Raw genomic sequence first — 22,715 nt, 5'->3', positions numbered from 1 at the left:
AGTGAGGAAAAGGACCATGAAGCTCATTGGACGCCCTGACCTGGAGGGAGGGGTCAAAAATTAGGATTTCGACATAGTTTGCAGATATAGAACACAGCATGGGGGGAGTGGGGGACCCTGTAAAATGCAAATAGTGACCACAATTCCTGGCCATTGACTTTCCTAAGTGCCCGGAATTATTAACCAATAGTAAGGAGAAAGCCCATGTAGCTATGTAGTGATGTCATCGCTGGGACCCAGCTGCCTCCGCCCCTCTCATCCTTCCAACCACAGAAGACCCCCCCTAGTTCAAATCCAATGAATTAAATGGAAAGGGGCGGGGCCAAGGACAGTCAGGCTAGGGAGGAAAGAGCTATGTGATGTTGGGGAAACTCTATATGAATAAACCAGACCCAGTCGCGTCCTCCCCTCCCATCTTTCCATTTACAGGAGACTCCGCCCCCAATTAAAATCCAATGATTAAAAGTGAAAGGGGCAGGGCCAGGGACAGTCTAGGACAGGCTAGGGAAGAAAGAGCTAGGTGATGCTGGGGAAACCCTCTATATGGATAAACCAGACCCAACCCCATCCTCCCAATCACAGAAGACTCCGCCCCCCCCCCCCCCCCCCCCCATCGCCCCCGGGTCACTCCCACTCACTTGTCTGATTTTCGGGGCATCTGCAGCTGCAGGCGGAGGTGACACTTGTTAGCCGACTGGATTTCCTCCTCCTTCAGCCGGATGAGCTTCTGAAGACCTAAACACCAATCCTGGGCCACCGTCATGTTCAGGTTCTGACAGAGAAGAAGAGTTCAGGAGGAAGTCAGGATTATTTCTGAATTTTAGCAAATAAAAACACCAGAGAGCGCTGACTGCATTTTATTTGGGGTGGGGTTGATTGGACAAGGTGCAGATTACAACATCCTGCTTCTCCACTGCGTCCAATCAGTGCATTCAATGAGGGAAGACGCTCTGTGAATGGCGCCCATGACAAGCGGGCAATCCCCCCCCCCCCCCCGTGTTCACTATACAGCAGGGAAGTGGCCCGGGACCTGAAGACCGCGGCAACCACTGTAGTACGGAATATGTATAGTCCCACTGATCCGAGCTGGAACAATGGAACTATGAGATAAAAGAAGAGGAAGAGGAGGAGTGGTCTCCTTGATGGACAAGGTTCAGTAGTCCAGCTATAAAAATGTAGTATAGAGAGACAGCTCCTCCTCAGGGGGGGGGGGGGGCTTTTAAGGCGTCCCCGGAAAAGTCTGGAGAAGAAGAATAAGATGGGATTGGACAAGTCCAGTCAGGGCCTTTATTGAGATACAATGTAACAAATTAGAAATCCAACACATTTCAGGGGTTCACTAGTCTCTTTATCAGGGCTGGAAAATGAGAGATTGTCAAAAAAAAAAAAAAAAAAAATTTATATATTTATACACACACACACACACACACACCCCCCAATAATAATAATAATATTTATATTAATGCCTTAAATTTAGTTATAGGTTTCTACATATATTTTGTTTGATATTTATTGTTTTTTATTATTTATAAATATAATGATTATTAATAATATTAATATATTTTATATATTATCAGTTTGATATTTATATTTATTAGCATTTCTTGATATCTTATTTTCCAGCCCTGATCATCGATTGGGGATTGTCGAAATATAATTTACATAATTAGTATGATTTTTACAGTAACTTAGAAAATGTAAACAATAAAATGTCAAAGTTACTGTTTAAATCATATTAAATGTGCAAATTGTATTTCGACAATCCCCAATCGATGATCAGGGCTGGAAAATAATAAGATATCAAAAAATGCTAATAATCAAACTGAGAATATATATATATATATATATATATATATATATATATATATATATATATATATATATATATATATATTTTTATATATATTTTTTTTTTTTTTAATTTATATTTTTTATTATAATATTAAACAATTATATTATTATAAATAAAAATCAAACTAGATATATAGAAACCTATAACTAAATCTTAGGTGCATAAATACATGATCTGAAAATATACAAAATAAATAAACATAAATCAAAAAGTACATAAATTAATCAAAACTATATTAAGTTGTAAACAATAAATGTCTAAGCTACTGTAAAAATCATATGAAATATAGATTGCATTTTTGACAATCCCAGTCATATCAAGAAATGCTAATAAATATCATGCACAGATAAAATCTAAGAACAACATATATATATATATATATATATATATATATATATATATATATATATATATATATATACACACACACACACATACATATACACACACACACACAAATAAATATTTTTTTTTTTTTTATCATACTACTAATAAATTAGTTGTATGAAATAATATTAAAAAGAAAAAGCAAACAAGATGTATAGAAAACCTATAACTAAATTTAAGGTGCATAAATATATGATTTGAAAATGCTAAAAATATATTTGTACAGAAATTTATGAAAACTTAAAAAAAAAAAAAAACACACCAACCCCCAAAAAAACAAAAAGAAAACATAGAAGATGTATTACTGTAAAAACCAAATGGAAATGTGTAGATTGTATTTTGACAAAGGGCGTGGAAGTAGAGCGCCGGATCCAATGGTGGGCAGGAAAGATCGTTTGGATTCCAATAGTAGCTCTTGTCATCAAGGGTATTTTTTTTTGGGGGGGGGGGGGCCTCGAGTAACCAAAGAGAGTAATAAAAAGGATGAGAGGGCCACAGATAGGAATATAAGGCCGGTAAGTCTTTATTGCACATGACATGAAGCCAGATGAAAAACGCCAACGCATTTCGTGGCTCAGACCTTCTCATCAAGGCCAAGATGCTGGCAGTAAAAGAAAAGTATACAGGGGGGCAAAATGTAAAAAAGGATCTACTATAAAAACTGTACACTTTATATCCCCCACACAAGATCATTGTCAGGGTGTACGTACCCTTTAATTCCACCATCCACATGGACTCCAATGCTTTTGGCCTAAATCAGGGGAGCTTAACCTGAGGCCCTCCAACAAGTCCCATGAGGCATTGCAAGGCTGACAGTGACAAGCATGATACCCACAGGCAGAGGCATGATGGGACTTGTAGTTCGGCTGGAGGGCAGCAGGTTGAGCACCGTTGGCATAAAATAGCAAATGAGACAATTGTTTAATGTAATTTCAGAGGATGAAAGGCCCCCCAATCAGGCTCATCCCTACTCCAAAAGTACTTGTCCCACAGGCAGCCAGGTAGCTAGCATTTTCTGAAGGATCTCTGAAAACAGCAGTCCCAGTTTTTCCTCGGTATGGATTCCTTAAAAACAAAAAATGTGGGCTTCAGCCAGTGTTCAGGGAGGGGGCCAGAGACAGGACTCACCTGATAGGTGCCATGTAGAGTGCTGATGAGCTGTGTGATCTGCTCCACCACCTCCAGATCCTTCTTCACATCCTGCAGCTCCTGGTACAGCCGAGGAGACCCCAGGGACACTTTATCTGAGGGGACAGAGATAAGTGTTGCACATGATGTGCTCCGTGCCGGTCCTCCTATTGGGAGAGGTGTGGGGGACTTACTCTGACCAGCAGAGGGCGACTGTTTCTTGCTAGTGGACTGTTGGCTGGTTGACGTCTCTTTCTCCAGCACATTCCCTTCTTGTCCAAATTCTGCCACATGGAGCTGGAACAATGCCGCGTTCCACTTCAGCACATAGCGAGGTCCCAGCGGGACCAGATTCCCGATGTCCGGCTGTCCCCTGGTCAAAAGGAGAGAACCAGGGTCAGGACCACGTAGAGGAAAACCCATGCTCTATTTTTAATTAGAGGTTGTTCTATAATGATGAGGAAACCCCTGTCAGGTTTTATATTGTTGTCTGTGTCCCCTCTGGGGAGGTTCTTCCCATTTGTCCTGATCACAATTGTCAGGGTGTAGCATTATGTTATATTATAACTCTGCCACTAGGTGTCTCACCACTGAGATACCAAGGTTGTATGTAACACTTGTTGGTTCTCTTAGATATTAGAGTAGTGAGACATCTAGTGGCAGATGTGCAGTATAACATGTTGGTTCTCTCTGTGCTATTGCAATAGTGAGACATCTAGTGGCAGAAGTGCAGTATAACATGTTGGTTCTATCTTTGGTATTGCAACAGTGAGACATCTAGTGGCAGAAGTGCAGTATAACATGTTGCTACAACAAGCTTAAGTGATGGCAAATCCAAGATGTGAGAGTTGTCACCAAAACAGGAATAGAGGGGAAATTTCTTTCTGCAACAGCTAAGAAGCTATTCTTGTTGTGTTTCTGGGACAGGAAGTGAGGGGGAAATGGCCCCAGTGGGGACACAGGCAGCATTAAAAAAAAAAAAAAAAAAAAAACTGGCAGAGGTTTGAACTCTTCCACACTCCATCTAAAAATATCGAAGTCCTAATTTAAAGGAAAATCCTATTATTTTTATTCTGGGATTAGCCCATTATAAGTTCTATTGATGACCTATCAGAAAGGGAACCCAGTACCATTGACTGTTTTTGAAGTTGCAGGATGAGCCTGCTTTTATTATTACTATCATGACTATTAACATTTAAATACATAAATAATAATATTATATAATAATAATAATAACAACAATAATAATAATAATAAATTATTAATAATATTTTATCATCATTTCATTACTATTGTATATTATTATACAATAGTAATAAAATGATGATACTAGTAAAATAATAATAGAAATAATATGTATTATTTTACTATTCTTATCATTTTATTACTACTATTTTATATAAATTATAATAATTTTATTACTATTATTATACAATAGTAATAAAATGATGATACTAGTAAAATAATAGAAATAATATGTATTATTTTACTATTCTCATCATCATTTTATTACTACTATTTTTATATAAATTATAATCATTGTATTACTATTAAACTATTATTGTATTTTATTATGATTATAATAATACAATAGTAATAAAATAATAGTATGTATTATTTTACTATCATAATTATATAATAATAGTAGTAAAATAATACATATTATTACTATCATCATTTTATTACTATTGTATTATAATAATAAAATACAATAATAGTAATAAAAATGATGATAATTATATAAAATAGTAGTAATAAAATGATAATGATAATAGTAAAATACATATTATTTCTATGATTTTACTAGTATAATCATCGTTTTAATACTATTGTATAATAATAATAAACAATAATAAATAATAGTAATAAAATGATAATTTTAATAGTAGTAGAGTTATCATAATCATTTTATTACTATTGTATATAATAAATGATTATTATTATTATTCAGGAAATATTAATTTTACTACTATTATATAATCATAATTATTTTATTACCATTGTTTATTTATTATTATTATTATTATTATTATTATTATTATTTTTATTTTTATATTATTTTATAATACAGGATTTATATAGCACCAACAGTTTGTGCAGCACTTTTTTTCAATGCATAGTAGTATCTGAAAACAGATACATTCAAGAAGGAGGGGACTTTGCCGCAGTCTGGGGCCCCACATAGAAGAGTCAGGGGCCCCCACATTGAAGAGTCAGGGGCCCCCACATTGAAGAGTCAGGGGCCCCCACATTGAAGAGTCAGGGGCCCCCACATTGAAGAGTCAGGGGCCCCCACATTGAAGAGTCAGGGGCCCCCACATTGAAGAGTCAGGGGCCCCCACATTGAAGAGTCAGGGGCCCCCACATTGAAGAGTCAGGGGCCCCCACATTGAAGAGTCAGGGGCCCCTCGCCTGCTCACTTGCATATACTCACTTGAAGTTAATGTTGGCGCACACCAGCACGTCGTTCAAGAGGAAGAGTTTGCGTTCCTTGGATTTAAGAAGTTGTCCTTTGTCCCCGTACACCATCTCGGTGAGGGTCTCGCACACGAGGAGCTGATGCTGTCCGGAGCTCAGACTCTGCAGACAGACAAGGAGAGCTAAACACAGAAATCCCAACACAGAGAAGAGACAACAAGGGATGTGCTCTACTGCCACCTGCTGGACATTATGGATATTTACAGCACAATATCCTATAGTCAGCCATCAGTAAAGTAGTATGGATTTAAAGGGAATAACCATAAACTTTATGCTTAGAACCGATTTTAACTTTTTATTTTAACTATAAGTGATCAGCAGAAGGAGAACTTGTCACAACTTGGTTTGTGCAAATAAATTATTTAAATGATGGAACAAGGAGCCTATAAAAGATTAAAAACTGCAGCAGAGCATCCCCGTCAGTCTTCGCTCCAGTCCCCGGGGGTCTCACCTTATGGAGGGCGCTCCTCTCATTTATACTCTTGCACAGCTGCTGGATTTCCGCCACCTGGTCGGCGAGCCTCTTCTGTTCGTTCAGCTTCTCCGCCAGAGTCTCCAGCTCAGTCAGAGCCAACTGCAGCGACAGGCGGTCCGGGTGGCCCCGCGGCGTGTTCTTCAACATGTCCTGCCAGAGAGATGACCAATGCAGGACACAGAATAAGAGAGAGGAGGAGGGCAGGGGCCCGGAGAATTCTGGGGGATGGGTATGCAGTACGGCAGGGGCCCAGAGGATTCTGGGGGATGGGCAGGCGGTACGGCAGGGGCCCGGAGGATTCTGGGGGATGGGCATGCAGTATCTGAAGGGGCCCAGAGGATTCTGGGGGATGGGAATACAGTACGGCAGGGGCCTGAAGGATTCTGGGGAATGGGCATGCAGTATGGCAGGGGCCCAGAGAAATCTGGGGGATGGGCATGCGGTATCTGAAGGGGCCCAGAGGATTCTGGGGGATGGGCATACAGTATGGCAGGAGCCCAGAGGATTCTGGGGGATGGGCATGCAGTATGGCAGGGGCCCAGAGGATTCTGGGGGATGGGCATGCAGTACGGCAGGGGCCCAGAGGATTCTGGGGGATGGGCATGCAGTACGGCAGGGGCCCAGAGGATTCTGGGGGATGGGAAAGCATTACCTGCAGGAGGAGGATGAACTGGGGAAACCTCTGGATGGGTTTTACCATCAGCCCGTAGAGCGTCACCCGGTCCGGACTCGCTGCTTGTTTCTTCTGAAAGACAAATAATGATTTTATAGAGGAACCCTGCTTGACCTTGCTGGCCATCTCCAATTTGGTGTTCTCTCTATCTATATAATTATTATAACATTTTTAAATTAAAACATTTTTTATATATAAAACGTAATATTTTTTAAAAGAGAGATATACAATCTCTTTTTTTTTATTATTAATAAATATATATATTAATAGTAAAAAAAAAAAAAAAAAAAAAAAAGATTGTATATCTCTCTTTTAAAAAATATTACATATTTTATATATAAAAAATATGTTTTAATATATATATTATATATATATATATATATATATATATATATATATATATATATAAAATCTATATATATTTCCCTTTATTATTACATTCTATTTTCTCATCATCCCAAACCCTGAACTCACCCTCAGGAACTCCAGAAAGGCCGGCTTGGTCAGACAGGCTCTCTTGATCAGGTTCATGGCGTTGGTGAAATTATTGACATATTCACTGTACACATCCAGCACCATGGACTTGGAGAACTGAGATCAGGAGCAGAGAAGAGGAAACGCGTCAGCTTCAGGAAGCTTGTATTTATTATTATAATACAATTATAGCTCTGACATATACTGCAGCGCTGTACAGAGAGCACTGAGCCAGTCATATCAGTCTCTGTACCAGAGGAGCTTACACTCTAATGTCCCCTCTATCTAAATGTGACCATCTCACAGCTCCAGAGTCTGCAATCAACATTAAAGGATTTTATTTCTGATCTTTGGACACTTCCCCTTTCCAGTATTACACAATCCTGAAATCTGTGTCCTCCACAGGCAGCTTCTCGCTTGTCTGAAAATAAAAAGCGCCTGACAAAAAAATAACAGGCCGAGCAAAAAAAAATAAAATGATAAAAAAAAAAAAAAAAATCGCACATAATTATTATTATTATTATACATTTATATAGCTCTGACATATACCGCCAGTCACATCAGTCTCTACCATTGGCCGGAATCCCCGAAGGACCCGTCACCGGCGCCGACAGAAGCGCGCGGCCGCGGCGTATGGCGGAAACAATGCGGACATTTTATACCTTTTTACAGGAAGATAAATATGAACAAAGGGAGATAAATAAATAGTGACAAATGCGGCAAATGAAAAAAAAGAATAAAAAGGAGTTTCATGGGAGACGATCGCGGCGTAGCGAACGTTACATTTAGCCGCAAATGCGGGCCGCCAACAATAAAAGGCTTTAATGGAACGCGCTGCGCCCTGATTTATCGAGGTGCGTTCGGCTGGCGGATGGATATAAATTTTCGATATGGAAAGATTTTTTTTTTTTTTTTAACGACAACAGTGACTAAAATTGCCGTAAATCTTGTAATAATTGGGAGGCACTGGATGGAGACGGCGAATGGGGTGGGAGACGAATATGCGTGCGGGGGAAGGGACACATGGGGGTTTGGGGAGCTTTGTTAAAGCATCAATCCAGGCCAAAGATATATTTCACCTATAGAGGAGGAATCTGGTGGTTGGCGCCATATTTGTTGGGGGCACAAGCCCCTTACTCCCTACCCCCACCCAGGAGAGAGCGGGGGAGGGGGCAGGGTGTTCCCACTTTTCTTGTTCCATTCTTGTTCACATGAAATAGATTGACCCCACATGCTCACACATATGCGTTTTTTTTTTTTCTTTTTTGGTGCGTTTTGCAGAAAACGCACTACGATCCATTTAACATGGTTTTCTATGAATGAAGCTCACATCGGTGCATTTTGCGGCGCTGCGTTTTTTTTTTTGGAAAGGGTCGGGGACTTTTTTTTTTTTTTCTCTCGCAGCAGATTGCGTTTTGCTTGTAATAGACTTCAATGGAGCTGCACCAAAAAAGTGTTGCTTTTTTATGCGTTTTTTTTATGCGTTTAAGGTTGGGCAGAGCCCGCCCCAAAGCACCCCTCCCCCATGTTGAGGTCATGTGGCCTGGTATAGTTCAGGAGGGGGCGCTCGCTTGTCCTGTCCCCCCCTTTTTCCTGATCTGCATGCTCAGATAAGGGTCTGGTGTGATTTTGGGGGGGACCCCATGCCATTTTTTTTTTACATTTTGGTGTGGGGTTCCCCTCTAATTCAATACCAGAACAGAAGAGCCTGGTATGGATTGGGGGGGGGGGGGGGGGGGCACGCACACTGTTTTTCTCCCGATTTTTTTTTTTTTGCTGGCAATTTTTTTTTATTATTATTTTTTTTTTCACATTTAGCTGATGACTCATCGGTTGTTAAGGACACGGTGGCCTGCTTCCTCGCCTGCTCCTTAGCAACCAGCTATATACAATGTGTTTAAAGAGGAAAGTAAGGAATAAAAAAGAAAAAAAAAAAAACACAAGAAAAAAAACAAAAAAAACAAAAAAAAAAAAAAACAAAAACACAAAATGCATGAAAACTGCATGCAAAAAAGCATCAAAAACGCGAGTTTAAAAACGCAAAATGCACCTGAAAACTGCATAGATGTGAACCTAGACTCCATGTATTGCTGGGGCCCCCAATAATGGGATATCAGTTTGGGGTGATGTAGCAATTTAAACAGGAAAAGCTCATCAATTTACACAAAGGATACATTTTCATTTTTTTTTTAATCATCGTCGTATATAATGGAAGCGGACATAATATCTCATTACATACGCAGGTTGCGATTCCTGCGCAGTGATGGTGCTTTACTGTTCCACAATGCAGGTCTATCATTCAGCCCTGACTGGTCTATTCCAATACAATCTGGTTTTATCTCAGCAGCTGCTCAGCAATGGAGATAATTGCACTCAAAAGATACAATCTCATCCAGAGAATAATAAAAAATAAAATTTGGATGTCGATATTTGGCGACATTTTGCACAGCTCTTACCGAAGCCACGAACAGATCCCCGATCTTCTCCGTGGCGTCCCACTCCGGCACGCGCGAGGCCAGGGCGATCTGGAAGACCGAATGACAGTGCAGGATCTCCTTCACCCGGGAGAAGACCACCTGGCACTTGCGGGCGCTCAGCAGTTTGGGCTCCATCTCCATCAGGGGGTTCCGGTAGTCCTGGAAGAGGCAACAGGACATGAGAATGGTGGCGGGACCAAAGAAATGCCACCCTGTACTGTGACCTATTGCTGACCCCCCCCCTTTAGGTTAGACCCTCAATCAGGATTCGATTGCCCTCTGCATGCCCAAGTAGGGAGATTTTGCTCACTTCCTGTTCGGGTGACCATGCAGGATATGGTGGCAAATCTTCCTAATGGGGTCACCCCAATAAAACCAGACTGAGATTCTAATCTTGTGAGCAGCTGATAAAAGTGAGGACCCCCTTTAGGTTAAATCTTCAGCCAGGACTCGCTTGCTCTCTGTGTGTGTGTGTGCTTATTAGGGGGATTTTCTCACTTCCTGTTCTGGTGACCCCCACAGGATATGGTGGTAAATCTTCCCAATGGGGACACCCCAATAAAACCAGGCTGGGGTTCTAATCCTGTGAAGGGCCAATAAAAGTGAGGACTCCCTTTAGGTTAGGTCCCCACTCAGGACTTGATTGCCCTCTGTGTGTCCTTATTGGGGAGTTTTTGCTCACTTCCTGTTCTGATGACCACGCAAGATATGGTGGTAAATCTTCCCAATGGGGGACACCCAAAACAAAACCAGACCGAGGTTCTGATCTTGTGAGCAGCCAATAAAAGTGAGGACTCCCTTTAGGTTAGATCTTCAGCCAGGACTTGCTTGCCCTCTGTGTGTCCCCCTTAGGGAGATTTTGCTCACTTCCTGTTCTGGTGACCACGCAGAATATGGTGGTAAATATTCCCAATGGGGACACCCCAATCAATCCAGACTGAGGTTCTAATCTTGTGAACGGCTGATAAAAGTGAGGAGATCGCGGGTGACACCTACCTGCAGGACGCGCAGTAAAGACTCCACGTAGCTGCGCTCACTCTGCACGATGGAGGTCAGAATGTGACGCCGCAGGACCTACAAAACAAGAACAAAAATTTTAAGGAAGAAGTTACAAAGTAGCGACAATGTACCACAAAGTGCAGCAACCCTGAGAATCCGCTCTGCTCAGGGAAAGGTCAATGCTGATTGGCTGCCGAGGGTTCATTGCGCCTTGCATCTCGGTGTGCGGGCGGCGAGCCTGGATACAAGTAACATTTATTAAAAAAGGTGGGAGGGGCAACTGAGTGCACATACATAAAATGTATCTAAATCCACAATTTTTTGTTACAACTTTGGATTGTTGGGGGAAGGATTAATACCCGTGTCCATTTTTTGCTGTGCCCCCTTGAGGAGATTTACCCTTACTTCCTGTTCTACAGATACAACAGGAAGTGAGCGGAGATCTCTCCAAAAGTGTAGAGATTTTTTATCCTCTCTCAGGCTAGGTTCAGATCTTTGTGAGTTGGGAATGTGTGAAAAATCACACCCCTTTCCCAACATGCGGAGAAACACGTTGCCCTCATTCGTTAATGGGTGCCCCATTAATTGTCAACGGCCCCCCTACACATCCGCAACAGCGTGCATTTCTGCATGCGCCAAACTTCAGGGTGCCGCAGCTCCATGCAGTTTGGTTGGGCGCCTTCTTAAAAAGATTCAAAAGGACTTATTTACAGCCTTTCTTGTGTGTTTCTACACGTTTCTGGGCAGGGAAACCAATTCATTTCAGTGGGCTGCCCTGGGCAGAAACGCGTAGGGATGCACCCGTAGCTGTGACCCATACAGGTGTCTCCACTGAAAGAGTATTTCTCGGTTCTGGTGACAACTGAAAAATTAGGATGGTTCCTCACTTTCTCTCCCTATAGCCATGGCCACCAAGACAAACCTCTCCAGCCAGGAGGGGACACAGGCAGCAATAAAAACCTGACAGGAGGTCAACCCTTCCAACTAAGGGGCTGGTTTACACTTGCTTCAGAATGTGGCATTGGACACGTTTTATTAAAGCATTCCGAATGCCAATCAAATCACCTGTCACTAAATAAAATGGTCACCTTACAGTCCCAGTCACACGGTGCATTTGCTTTGCTTCAAAAATGATCCCCTATGTCTCTTTCTTGGTGCTGCAAAGCCTCCATAGAAGTCCATGACGACGCTCGCTAACAGCACCTGCAGCTTTTGAGGAGCTTTTATTCAGAGTTAGCGAGGTTTTGGAGGTATTGCAGGTATGAGATATCCCAGGATGCACTGGGAAACCAACAAGCCAGCCGGAAAGACATCATCAGCAGCCACTTGCAGTTGTGTATATATTCCGGGAGTGTCTGGTGCAGACGTCACATCTGGTGTGCAGCAGGAAGGTGAGCGGGGTCCAGACTGGAGCGGAGCAACTAGCAGACGGCATAAGTGGTGCGCAACATGGGAACCTTACATCAGAAGGTGAGCGGGGACCGGAGAGAGAGGGCTGAACAGCAGAGGATCAGCAGAGCTGGAGGACTGGAGCACGAGAAAATAGGATTTTTTATTACAGCTTACCTGTAAAATCCTTTTCTTTCGACGGACATCACGGGACACAGAGCCACAGTAATTACTGATGGGTTATAGGGTATCACTAGGTATTGGACACTGGTCACACCCTAATCAGGAAGTTCAACCCCCTATATAACCCCTCCCCTTCCAGGGATACCTCAGTTTTGTAGCAAAGCAGTATAGGTGTATTAGAAGAGGGGCGGGACCTCTGTGTCCCGTGATGTCCGTCGAAAGAAAAGGATTTTACAGGTAAGCTGTAATAAAAAATCCTATTTTCTTTTCTCGGACATCACGGGACACAGAGCCACAGTAATTACTGATGGGATGTCCCAAAGCAATGCCAACTGAGGGGGGGGAATCACAACCAAGTAGGGTGCTATCAGACCTGAGGACCTTGTACCGCTGTCTGCAGCACACTACGCCCAAAGGCGATATCCTCATGCCTTCTCACATCCACCTGATAGAATCTGGTGAATGTATGAACTGAAGACCAGGTTGCGGCCTTGCAGATCTGAGCCATAGAGGCCCGGTGATGCACTGCCCAAGAAGCACCAATAGCCCTTGTGGAATGTGCCTTGATCTGAAACGGGGGAACCTTCCGTTTCAAACCGTAAGCTTGAATAATCAACTGTCGAATCCATTTAGAAATGGTCGCTTTTGACGCTGCCTGTCCTCTATTGGGACCCTCCTGGCAGCACGGACAAGACATCCGTCTTGCGAATCTGAGCAGTTGCCTCCAGATAGGTCTTGACTGCTCTTACTACATCCAAAGAATGTAATGACCTTTCTTCCGAAGAACAAGGTTCTGGAAAAAAGGAAGGTAGCACAATGTCTTGGTTTAGATGAAAATCTGAAACCACCTTCGGTAAAAAAACTAGGATGAGGGCGCAGTACCACTCTATCCTTGTGTATAGTCAAGTAAGGCTCTTTACAGGGAAGAGCTGCTATTTCTGATACTCTTCTAGCAGAAGAGATAGCTACCAGGAAAATTAGTTTCCTCGTCAGTAAGACCAAAGGAATCTGACGTATTGGCTCAAAAGGTTGTTTTTGTAACACCGATAGAACCAAGTTCAAGTCCCAGGGGTTTAGGGGCGCCTTAACCGGAGGATTAAGACGCATCACCCCCTGTATAAAGTTTCGGATCAGAGAATGCGAAGCAAGCGGCCGTTGAAACAACACTGATAAGGCCGACACCTGGCCCTTGATGGTACTCAAGGCCAGCTTCATCTCTAATCCTAATTGTAGAAAATCCAGAATTCTACCTATGACATATTTCCTGGGATGCCAACCCCTGGATTCACACCAGGATACATAAGCTTTCCAGACACTATGATAAATCATTCTGGAAGCTGGCTTCCTTGCCTTGATCAAGGTAGATATGACAGGACCTGAAAGCCCACGATTTTTCAGAACGTGGGATTCAATAGCCCACCCGTCAAATCTAGCATTTGTGAGGCAGGCTGGAACACCGGACCTTGAGCTAACAGGTCTGGGTGTATCGGTAGGGTCCACCGGGAACCCACCATCATCCCTGCTATTTCTGCTTATCAGGTTCTTCTGGACCAAACGGGGGCCACCAGAAGTGCCGACTTCCCTTCTTGCCTGAGTCTGCGAAGGAGCCGTGGCAGTAGCAGAATGAGAGGGAATGCATAAATCGGTGAGAGCCGATGCCACGGAATCACCAACGCATCCGTCCTGCCTGCAAGAGGATCCCAGGCAACCGGTAGGAAGGATTTCCCCTTCTGTAGGTTTTCGGGTATGAGCCATCAACTGAGGCTCTGACGCATCGCATGCGAGAGGTGCATTGGAAAGTTTAATGCCTGCACCTTCCTGTTCCAGGTCAACAGAATACTGTGTTACAACAGTTCTGCTTGGAACTGCGCATAGGGAACTGCTTCAAATGAAGCCACCATCTTCCCCTGCAGCCTTATACAAAGGCGGACAGAAAGACCCTTCTTGGCCCTGACTGTCAGAATCAGCTCCCTTAGAGCAGTGATCTTTGCCTGCAGACACTTCAGTTAAGCAGGAAAACTGGGCACATATAGGCCTGCATCTCTGATGCCTATTGATATCAGAAATTCTCCTCCCTGCAGGACGGAGATTACTGTCTGAATTGATTCCAAACGAAAGGACTGCATCCTTGGGAATCGTTTCAGATCTCTCAAATCCAAAATGGGTCTGTCGTCCCCATTTGGTTTTCGGACCATAGAAAGATTGGAACAAAACCTCAATCCTTGATCCTTTGTGGGAACCCCCACAATGACCTCTTGCGACAAAAGTCGCTTTATCGCTAGAAGGAGCGACTGCTTCTCTTCTGGCTTTCTGGGAACACCTGATCTGAGGAAACGAGGAGAGGGACATTCTTGGAACTCCAGTCTGTACCCTAAGGTTACCGTGGAGATCACCCATCTGTCCTGGAAGTCCTTCTGCCAGGGCCCTGAGAGCTGCAGCAGTCTTTCCCCCCACTCGAGCAAGCGGGGCGCCCCTTCATGAAGAGGTCTTAGTGTCTTGCTTAGAAGACCTTTTCCCCCAGGATTTCTTGTGTCCCTGGGGTTGACTCTTGTTTCTTGCCCCATACGGAGGAGACCCTCGTGACTGCCTGGAGGCTGATGCCCCTGGCGCTGGGGAAAGAGTCCGTTTAAAAGAGGGACGCTTACTCTTCTTCTTATCAGGTAAGAGAGTGCTTTTCCCACAGGAGATCATCTTGATATAATTATCCAAGTCCTCTCCAAACAACCTTTCACCACGGAAGGGAAACCCAGCCAGTAGCTTCTTACATGGTGCTTCGGCTGACCAGTTTTTCAACCATAAGATTCTACGTATATGCACCAACCCAAGCAAGAGGCGAGAGGTTTGCACGATAGAATCTCTAATGGCATCAACAGCATAACATAAAGCCGCAGGAAGGTTAGCAAACCCCTGGGCCTGCTGTTCAGGTAATACTTTGATGACCTGTTTAACATGGTCTCTTAAGTATTGACAGACTCCAATCGCTGCTACTGCAGGTTGGGCCACTGATCCTGCTAAAGAGAACACATCTTTCAATAAGAAGTCCATCTTTTTATCCACAGGATCTTTGAGCATCTGAGCGTTGTCTACAGGACAAGTCAGATTACTATTTACAGAGGAAATGGCTGCATCAATGGCCGGTATTCCCCACCTCTTAATAAACTTTTCTTCCATAGGATAAAGTGTAGAAAACTTTTTCGGCGGAAGAAATCGCTTATCTGGGTGATCCCACTCAGAATAAAGCAGCTTTTCAAGTAAATTATGAACAGGAAAAGCATGTGCTGCTTGGAAAGGTTTCAGTGACCCCAAAGCAGAAGAGGTTTCTGTAGTAGTTTCAGGTAGGGACAACTTAAATGTGGAGCGGACCAAACCAGTGAGGATCTGCACTAAGACTTTCTCCTCTTGGGAAGTCGCAGAGGGTCGCTCTCCACCTGAATCCTCCGAAGAGGAATCATCTGTCCCATCCCGATCCTCTGAAAGGGATTCATCTCCTTTATCCCAGAGCTCCTCTGACTGAGGGTCTTGGGTAGCAGAGGAAGGCCTTGTGCGTTTTCTTTCACTGCGTGAAGATGTAATCGCGGCCATTAGCTTTTTCTCTAATCCAGAAATGGTTGAGGAAAAAACTTCTTGTGTAATATACACAGGGGCTGAAGTGCCGGCAGCAGATGTAGCCCCTAACCCCAATGGCTCTCCCTGTCCAGCTGCCCCGGGTCCCTCAGGAGGGGATGGTGTAGCAGACAGGGGGTCCTCAGAACCTGAACGAGACCCCCTAGTGCCTCTGGTTCTTGGGGTGCTTGAACCTCTTCTACCCATAGTGCAAAGCAACAAGGTGTGAGGTATCAAAAGCGAACACTGACTGCTGAGCGATGTAGTCTGGCTAAAAGCCTTGCTACCAAATGCCCAGTCCGGTGTGCTTTAGTAAATGCAGCCTAGGGGAATGCCTGTGTCCCACCTTACATGCGACTGTCAGCTCTGTGTCTCTCCAAAGCTCAGAGCACCTGTACAGTGTGCTTTAAATGGCCATGCTTTCTGGCACTGTGGGCGTCTGGGCACGCTGACGCTGTGCTGATGCCCCGCCCCCCCTTCCCCCCCCTCGTTTTTGAAAAACGAGCGCTTCCCGCGCGAGCCGACCCTTTCTGACAAGCCTGAAGGGAGGCTGGGGTTGGGGGAATAAGGAGGAGGCCGGCAGTGATGGGCCCTGCATCGCAATGCGGCTTCGGTGGCGGCGGCGGCAGCGGCTGTGACAGTGCGGTCTCACCCGCCTTACAGCATACCTGAGCCTTTCCCTAGCCTGGGGGGACCATCCCAGCAGAGAAAACCACCCACCATCTACCTTTGGAGCTGGAGGAAGAGCTAATGCAGCGGACGCTGAGACAGATCAAGCATGAGAAGGTTTGTGCTCTTGGCAGCCCCCGGTGGTCACAATAGGCACAGCATGCATTCACCTTAAAGGAGAAAAGCCACTAGAATTAAAATTCTGTGGAATCTCCTCTTACCTTATCCAGGCCGCAGGGTTCAGTTTACACAGACCCAGCCTTCGCCTCTCACGGTGGGCTCCGTTTGTGGAAAAACCGTCAGAGACTGGGGCCCCCATCAGTAGGGGGATCCTTCAGTTCTGGGCCTGTAAAGCACCTTGCCAGAAATTAGGAAGTTTAAAGCCATTTTCTGATCCGCGGGTCCAGCTCTCTAAAAAGAGAAGCGTTACAGGTAAAACCTCGTTTCTTCGGACACGAGGCCCGGGTACCATCCAATTCGGCCATGAAAAGACACTTTGAATGGATCCGGTCGCCTGGCTTGCCCCAGTATAGGATCTTAGAATATTCCTTTTGGAGCTTCAGCACAGGACATCTTTACACGTCCAACACCTAAGACACTGGTGTAAAAACTGAGGTATCCCTGGAAGGGGAGGGGTTATATAGGGGGTTGAACTTCCTGATTAGGGTGTGACCAGTGTCCAATACCTAGTGATACCCTATAACCCATCAGTAATTACTGTGGCTCTGTGTCCCGTGATGTCCGAGAAAAGAAACTAGCAAATGTCATATGCGGTGAGCAGCGTGGGAGCAATATAGCAGGACAGGAGGTGAGCGGGGGAGGGACGAGAGAGAGAGAGAGAGAGAGAGCTGGGGGTTGCTACTGAGCGGGGCATCAGCAGAGCCGAGGGTTACTACTGAGCGGGGGGGGATCTCTAGAGCTGGGGGTTGCTACTGAGCGGGGCATTAGCAGAGCTGAGGGTTACTACTGAGCAGGGCATCAGCAGAGCTGGGGGTATTAATAAGCTGGGGATCTGCTGAACAAGGGATACTAATGAGCTGTTGATCAGCCGAGTGGGGGTACTATTAAGCAGGAGTTCTACTGAACCCCTTTAAATCAAATACAAAAATCAACACATACACAGGGCTAGCTTCATTGAAACATCACAGAAGCTTCAAAAACCATCACAAAAGCATGTTGAAGGCGCTCTAATACTCTAATGTGTGTTAAAGTTGTAAACGAGCCCTAAAAGTAAGGAAAAAAATTGGATACACTTCAATAAAATCTCCAGAGCTCGGCCAGAGAACACTTCACTTGAAGTTCTTCAGATCTTTTTTGGTTTGTTTTGGATGGAGGAAGTAATAGGATCCCTCACAAGTCTTTTTCCTGATGTCTGTGCCCCCTTCCCTTCCTGTCGTAGAGTAAGAGAAAATGTCTTAAAAAAGGGAGGGGATCCCCCTTCCCCGGCCCTGCTGGTGACAACCGTACAATCTTGGATTTCCCATCACTGGTGACACTGGTCATCGGAACAAATAGAGAGGGTGAAGACCATAATGAAGACCTGAGGGAGGGTCTGAACCATAAACACTCCATTCAAATCCAATTATTCTTCTAGTCTTTTATTAATCATGACAACATTTTTGGCTTTGGATTTTTCTTTTTGATTTTTAACACAACAAAAACCCAAAAAGGTCTCGGCTGGAGATACACGGGAGGGTCTCGGCTGCAGATAGAGAGAATCACCGCTCCAGGTGGGTCTGTTCAAAGTAAAAGGCATCTCCTTCAGTCTAGAATTCCAGGTGCTGGCAATGCTGTAGCAGTTAGACATCAAAGAAATCCTGGACAGCCACACTCCAAAATATTTGCCTTTATTCAATGAAGTGTCATCCAAAATACAGGTCACAGCAGAGTGGAACAAAGCTTACGTGTTTCGCACTACACAGAGTGCTTAGTCACAGCAGCTATGACTAAGCACTTTGTGTAGTGTGAAACGCGTAAGCTTTGTTCCACTCTGCTGTGACCTGTATTTTGGATGACACTTCATTGAATAAAGGCAAATATTTTTGGAGTGCGGCTGTCCAGGATTTCTTTGATGTCTCGGCTGGAGATACACGGGAGGGTCTCGGCTGGAGATACACGGAGGTGTGTGTAAAGTAAGTCTTGAATCTGAGGATGTACTGACACCGGCACACACATATAGCAATGACCACTGACCTGCAGAAGGCCCTGTATATACATCTCGGCTTGGAATTCTGGTCACAGTGCCCTGTTGTGTGGGAAGGCCAGTTGGGAAGGACTCCTCTGATATCCAGAACCCCACTGGCTGGGGAGAGTGCAGAATAATTAGACCCTGGTCAATCGTTTATTGCAATTTGTGTCATCACTGGGGAGATTTCACCTCACAGGAAGTGAAAGGAAATCTGCCCAATAAGGACACAGCCAGCATTAAAAAACCTGGACCTTCAAGGCTTCCTCCAACATAAAAGGTTCTCACTCTACCCTGATCCATTCAATGCAAACATTTTTGGCCAGCACAGGTTGAAGGTTAGGGAATTAAATGAAAAAATTAGGGAAGTTAGGGAAGGGAAAAATTGAGTTTTGGTACATACCTGCTGGGCACTGAGCCCCTCTGGCATGGGCCCGAGCTCGGATGGGGGGTTTAGCTCAAGATCCAGCCCGCTGACTTCTAGGAACCCCATCTCCTCCTCTTCTGAGTCCCCTAAAAGACAGAAAAACATGAGAAAAACGCCTTGACGATGTACTTCATCCCCCGGGAAAAGAGGACCGATTACCGGAAGATATGCTCTCATCTGTGATGCTGTGTCTCTCCGTCACCGAATTCCTGGAGAATCGCCCCCGGAGCCAAACTGCAGAACACCGGGTTCGGTGGCCCAGCACAAACCTCAGGGACATGTTGGAGACGGGTGCATGGGGCACTCAGTGCCAGGCTGGGTGTGACAAGAACTGAGGTTTTCGATGGTTGTGTTTGAGAGGAAAAAGGAGGAGGCTGTGTGTGCTGACTCTGATTCTTTCACTTGTGGGTCACTTCCCTATTCACACTGAACACAGTGCTGACTGCACTGCGTCCTACAGATCAGAGGAATCCCTCCATACAGCCCCATTACCCCAAAAACTCTGAGACTGTAGAAGGGTAATGGTGCCATGACCCCTTTTTATTCCTCATATCCTTTCCAGAAGATATACATAGTTATCAATCTTCTTTGAGCAATTTAAAGAAAAAGAAACAAGTATATTCCTAGAGTGCAAACCAGCAAGTCACAAATGAAGCCACATCCTGAATACAATGTTACTTTTAGCTGTCAATATTTTGAATGAGAATAAAACATACAATGTATCATTTAGCAGAAACAACGTCGTCCATATGCTTGCCGGCTTCTATGGATAAAACGATACTGCTTTATTCATACACATTAAAAAAAAAATTTAAGAGCATCCACAATCGATACCAAACAGTGATAAACCGACCACATCTATGTAAACATATCATAAAAGTTCATCGAAGTCCGATGGGTTCCAATAGTATTTACTGCAAACATTGACAGCTGAAAGTTCCAATGTATACAGACTGGAGCTCAATTAGCTGGGAAAGACACATTGGCACCATCTTGGCCCTGTTCACACCTGAGCTATTTGAAGCTTCACCAGGTGGACCTCTGATGCACGATTTAAAGCTTCAGCAGGAGAACCTCCAATGCACGATTTGAAGCTTCACCAGAAGCCCTCCAACATGCCATTTAACGCTTCACCAGAAGCCCTCCAACATGCCATTTAACGCTTCACCAGAAGCCCTCCAACACGCCATTTGAAGCTTCACCAGAAGCCCTCCAACACGCCATTTGAAGCTTCACCAGAAGCCCTCCAACACGCCATTTGAAGCTTCACCAGAAGCCCTCCAACACGCCATTTGAAGCTTCACCAGAAGTCCTCCAACACGCCATTTGAAGCTTCACCAGAAGCCCCTCCAACATGCCATTTGAAGCTTCACCAGGAGCCCTTCAAACCTTGACATTAGGATTTCCATTATATTTAAAGCTCAGCTCCAGGAAAAGCAAAAGTCCTTCCATGAAGTGGGGCTGTGCCCATACTGCAAGGATTAAATGCTTGTTTAGTCTAGGGGATGGTAAAAGCAGTTTTACTTACCTGATCCTTGGCTCCCCCCGCAGATGGTGCTCCCCATGCTCTGGCAGTGGACTGTCCCCCTGTGTCCCCAGGTCTTTTGCAGAGCTATGGTCCCTGAATCAGTCTTGATGAAATCAGAAGACCTTAAACTGCTCAAGCATAGGGGAGGCTGCAGAAGCCAGCCTAGCAGTATGCAGGAGCCTGAGGGAGCAGACGACCAAGTTAGTAAAATTTCTTTACCTAGTCCCTCTAGACAGAAACAAGCAGTTAACCCTTGCAGTGCGGTTGAAGCTTTAATGGTGCCCGTTCACACCTGAGCGAAGTGACGCTTGAAGCTTGTTCTTCAAAAAAGTACATGAGCTTCTTTTTGGGCAGAGTCACATGCTTTGCTTCCAACGGATTTCAATGTAACCAATTGCTAACAGTGAGAATGAATTAGAATATAGAAGCAATTGTTTTATTTCCACATCCTGGGATTGTGGAGCCCTCACTCCTAAATCTGTGTCATTTCTCAAAGCTGTTAACTATGCCACGAGATCTCATTTTTAACATCCAGTTGTAATTTTACGGTCCATGCTTGGATCCAATTGAGGACTGTTAAGCCCCATACACACTATCAGATTTTCTGGTGATTTTTTTCCTTCAGATTTACCAAAATCATATAATATGAGGTCTAACCTTAGGAGTTTTAATTTGTATGCAATCAGGCAGGCCCTTGCACTACATGGTTTTGGTAAATCTGAAGACAAAAAACAGCAGAAAATCTGATAGTGTGTATGAGGCTTAAGATAGCGCACTTAGTCCTGGGGTCAAATTCCATAAATGAGGCTAAATGTTATTTGATCCGGGGGGATGTTAGTTTTTAAATATGCTAATACAAAAATTATGAGGGCTCAGGCCGGTCCGTTGTCTCACCTGTTGTTTCTTTACGGTGTAAAAAAGTTACTTTGCGCATGACTGCGATCCGCGTCTTCTCCAGGCCGTCCTTGGTACCGCTACGAGCTGCTTTCATGAGCTGGGTCATCTGTGGGACAAAAACATTGTTCAGATCACAAGGCTACATTGTACCAATAAGAGCAACCTGACAACAGGACAGCGGGCACAGACAGGTATGAGATGGAAGAATGCACCGTCACTCAATCAGAAAAGGAGACTCCACCAACCAACCAGAAGGGAAGGCACCCTCCACCACCCAACCAGAAAAAGGAGTCTCCACCCCCCAATCAGAAAAAGGAGACTCCACCACCCAACCATGTACCATAAGAGGGCTATGCCCCACAGGCTGGTATGAGGGCACCACAAGTCTATTAGACAGAGGTGGGGGAAGCTTTAGATGAGTGCTGGAGAAGAAGACTTATAGGTTTCACAAGGGAACAGAGTCACATGAAGCCAAGTATCAGAGAAGTGGACAGAGCCACACACAGCGTCCGATACTAGAAAAGGTACAGAGCCACACAAAGCCGGGTGCCACAGAAGGGGCAGAGCCACACACAGCCGGGTACAAGAGAAGGGGCAGAGCCACACACAGCCGGGTACAAGAGAAGGGGCAGAGCCACACACAGCCGGGTACAAGAGAAGAGGCAGAGCCACACACCTTTGTGTGCCAGAGAAGGGGCAGAGCCACACACCTTTGGGTGCCAGAGAAGGGGCAGAGCCACACACAGCCGGGTACAAGAGAAGAGGCAGAGCCACACACCTTTGGGTGCCAGAGAAGGGCAGAGCCACACACCTTTGGGTGCCAGAGAAGGGGCAGAGCCACACACCTTTGGGTGCCAGAGAAGGGGCAGAGCCACACACCTTTGGGTGCCA

The 22,715-nt window shown here is 44.6% G+C and overlaps 1 protein-coding gene across 1 annotated transcript; it reads right to left on the bottom strand.

The window, feature by feature from the left end:
• Positions 1-21,930, bottom strand: ARHGEF10L (Rho guanine nucleotide exchange factor 10 like; the record flags this gene model as incomplete). Its single annotated transcript, XM_073601562.1, is given in 12 exon segments — positions 1-40; positions 639-772; positions 3,368-3,483; positions 3,562-3,740; positions 5,802-5,947; positions 6,297-6,470; positions 6,973-7,065; positions 7,468-7,584; positions 9,924-10,103; positions 10,941-11,018; positions 19,376-19,485; positions 21,822-21,930. Coding segments are annotated over 12 exon segments (1,476 nt in total), but the record flags the coding sequence as incomplete, so codon positions are not given.
• Positions 21,931-22,715: the final 785 nt, after the last annotated feature.

This window comes from Aquarana catesbeiana, linkage group LG10, assembly GCF_042186555.1.
Source record: "Aquarana catesbeiana isolate 2022-GZ linkage group LG10, ASM4218655v1, whole genome shotgun sequence".
NCBI lineage: Eukaryota > Metazoa > Chordata > Amphibia > Anura > Ranidae > Aquarana > Aquarana catesbeiana.
This window is presented reverse-complemented; position numbering and strand designations above follow the sequence as displayed.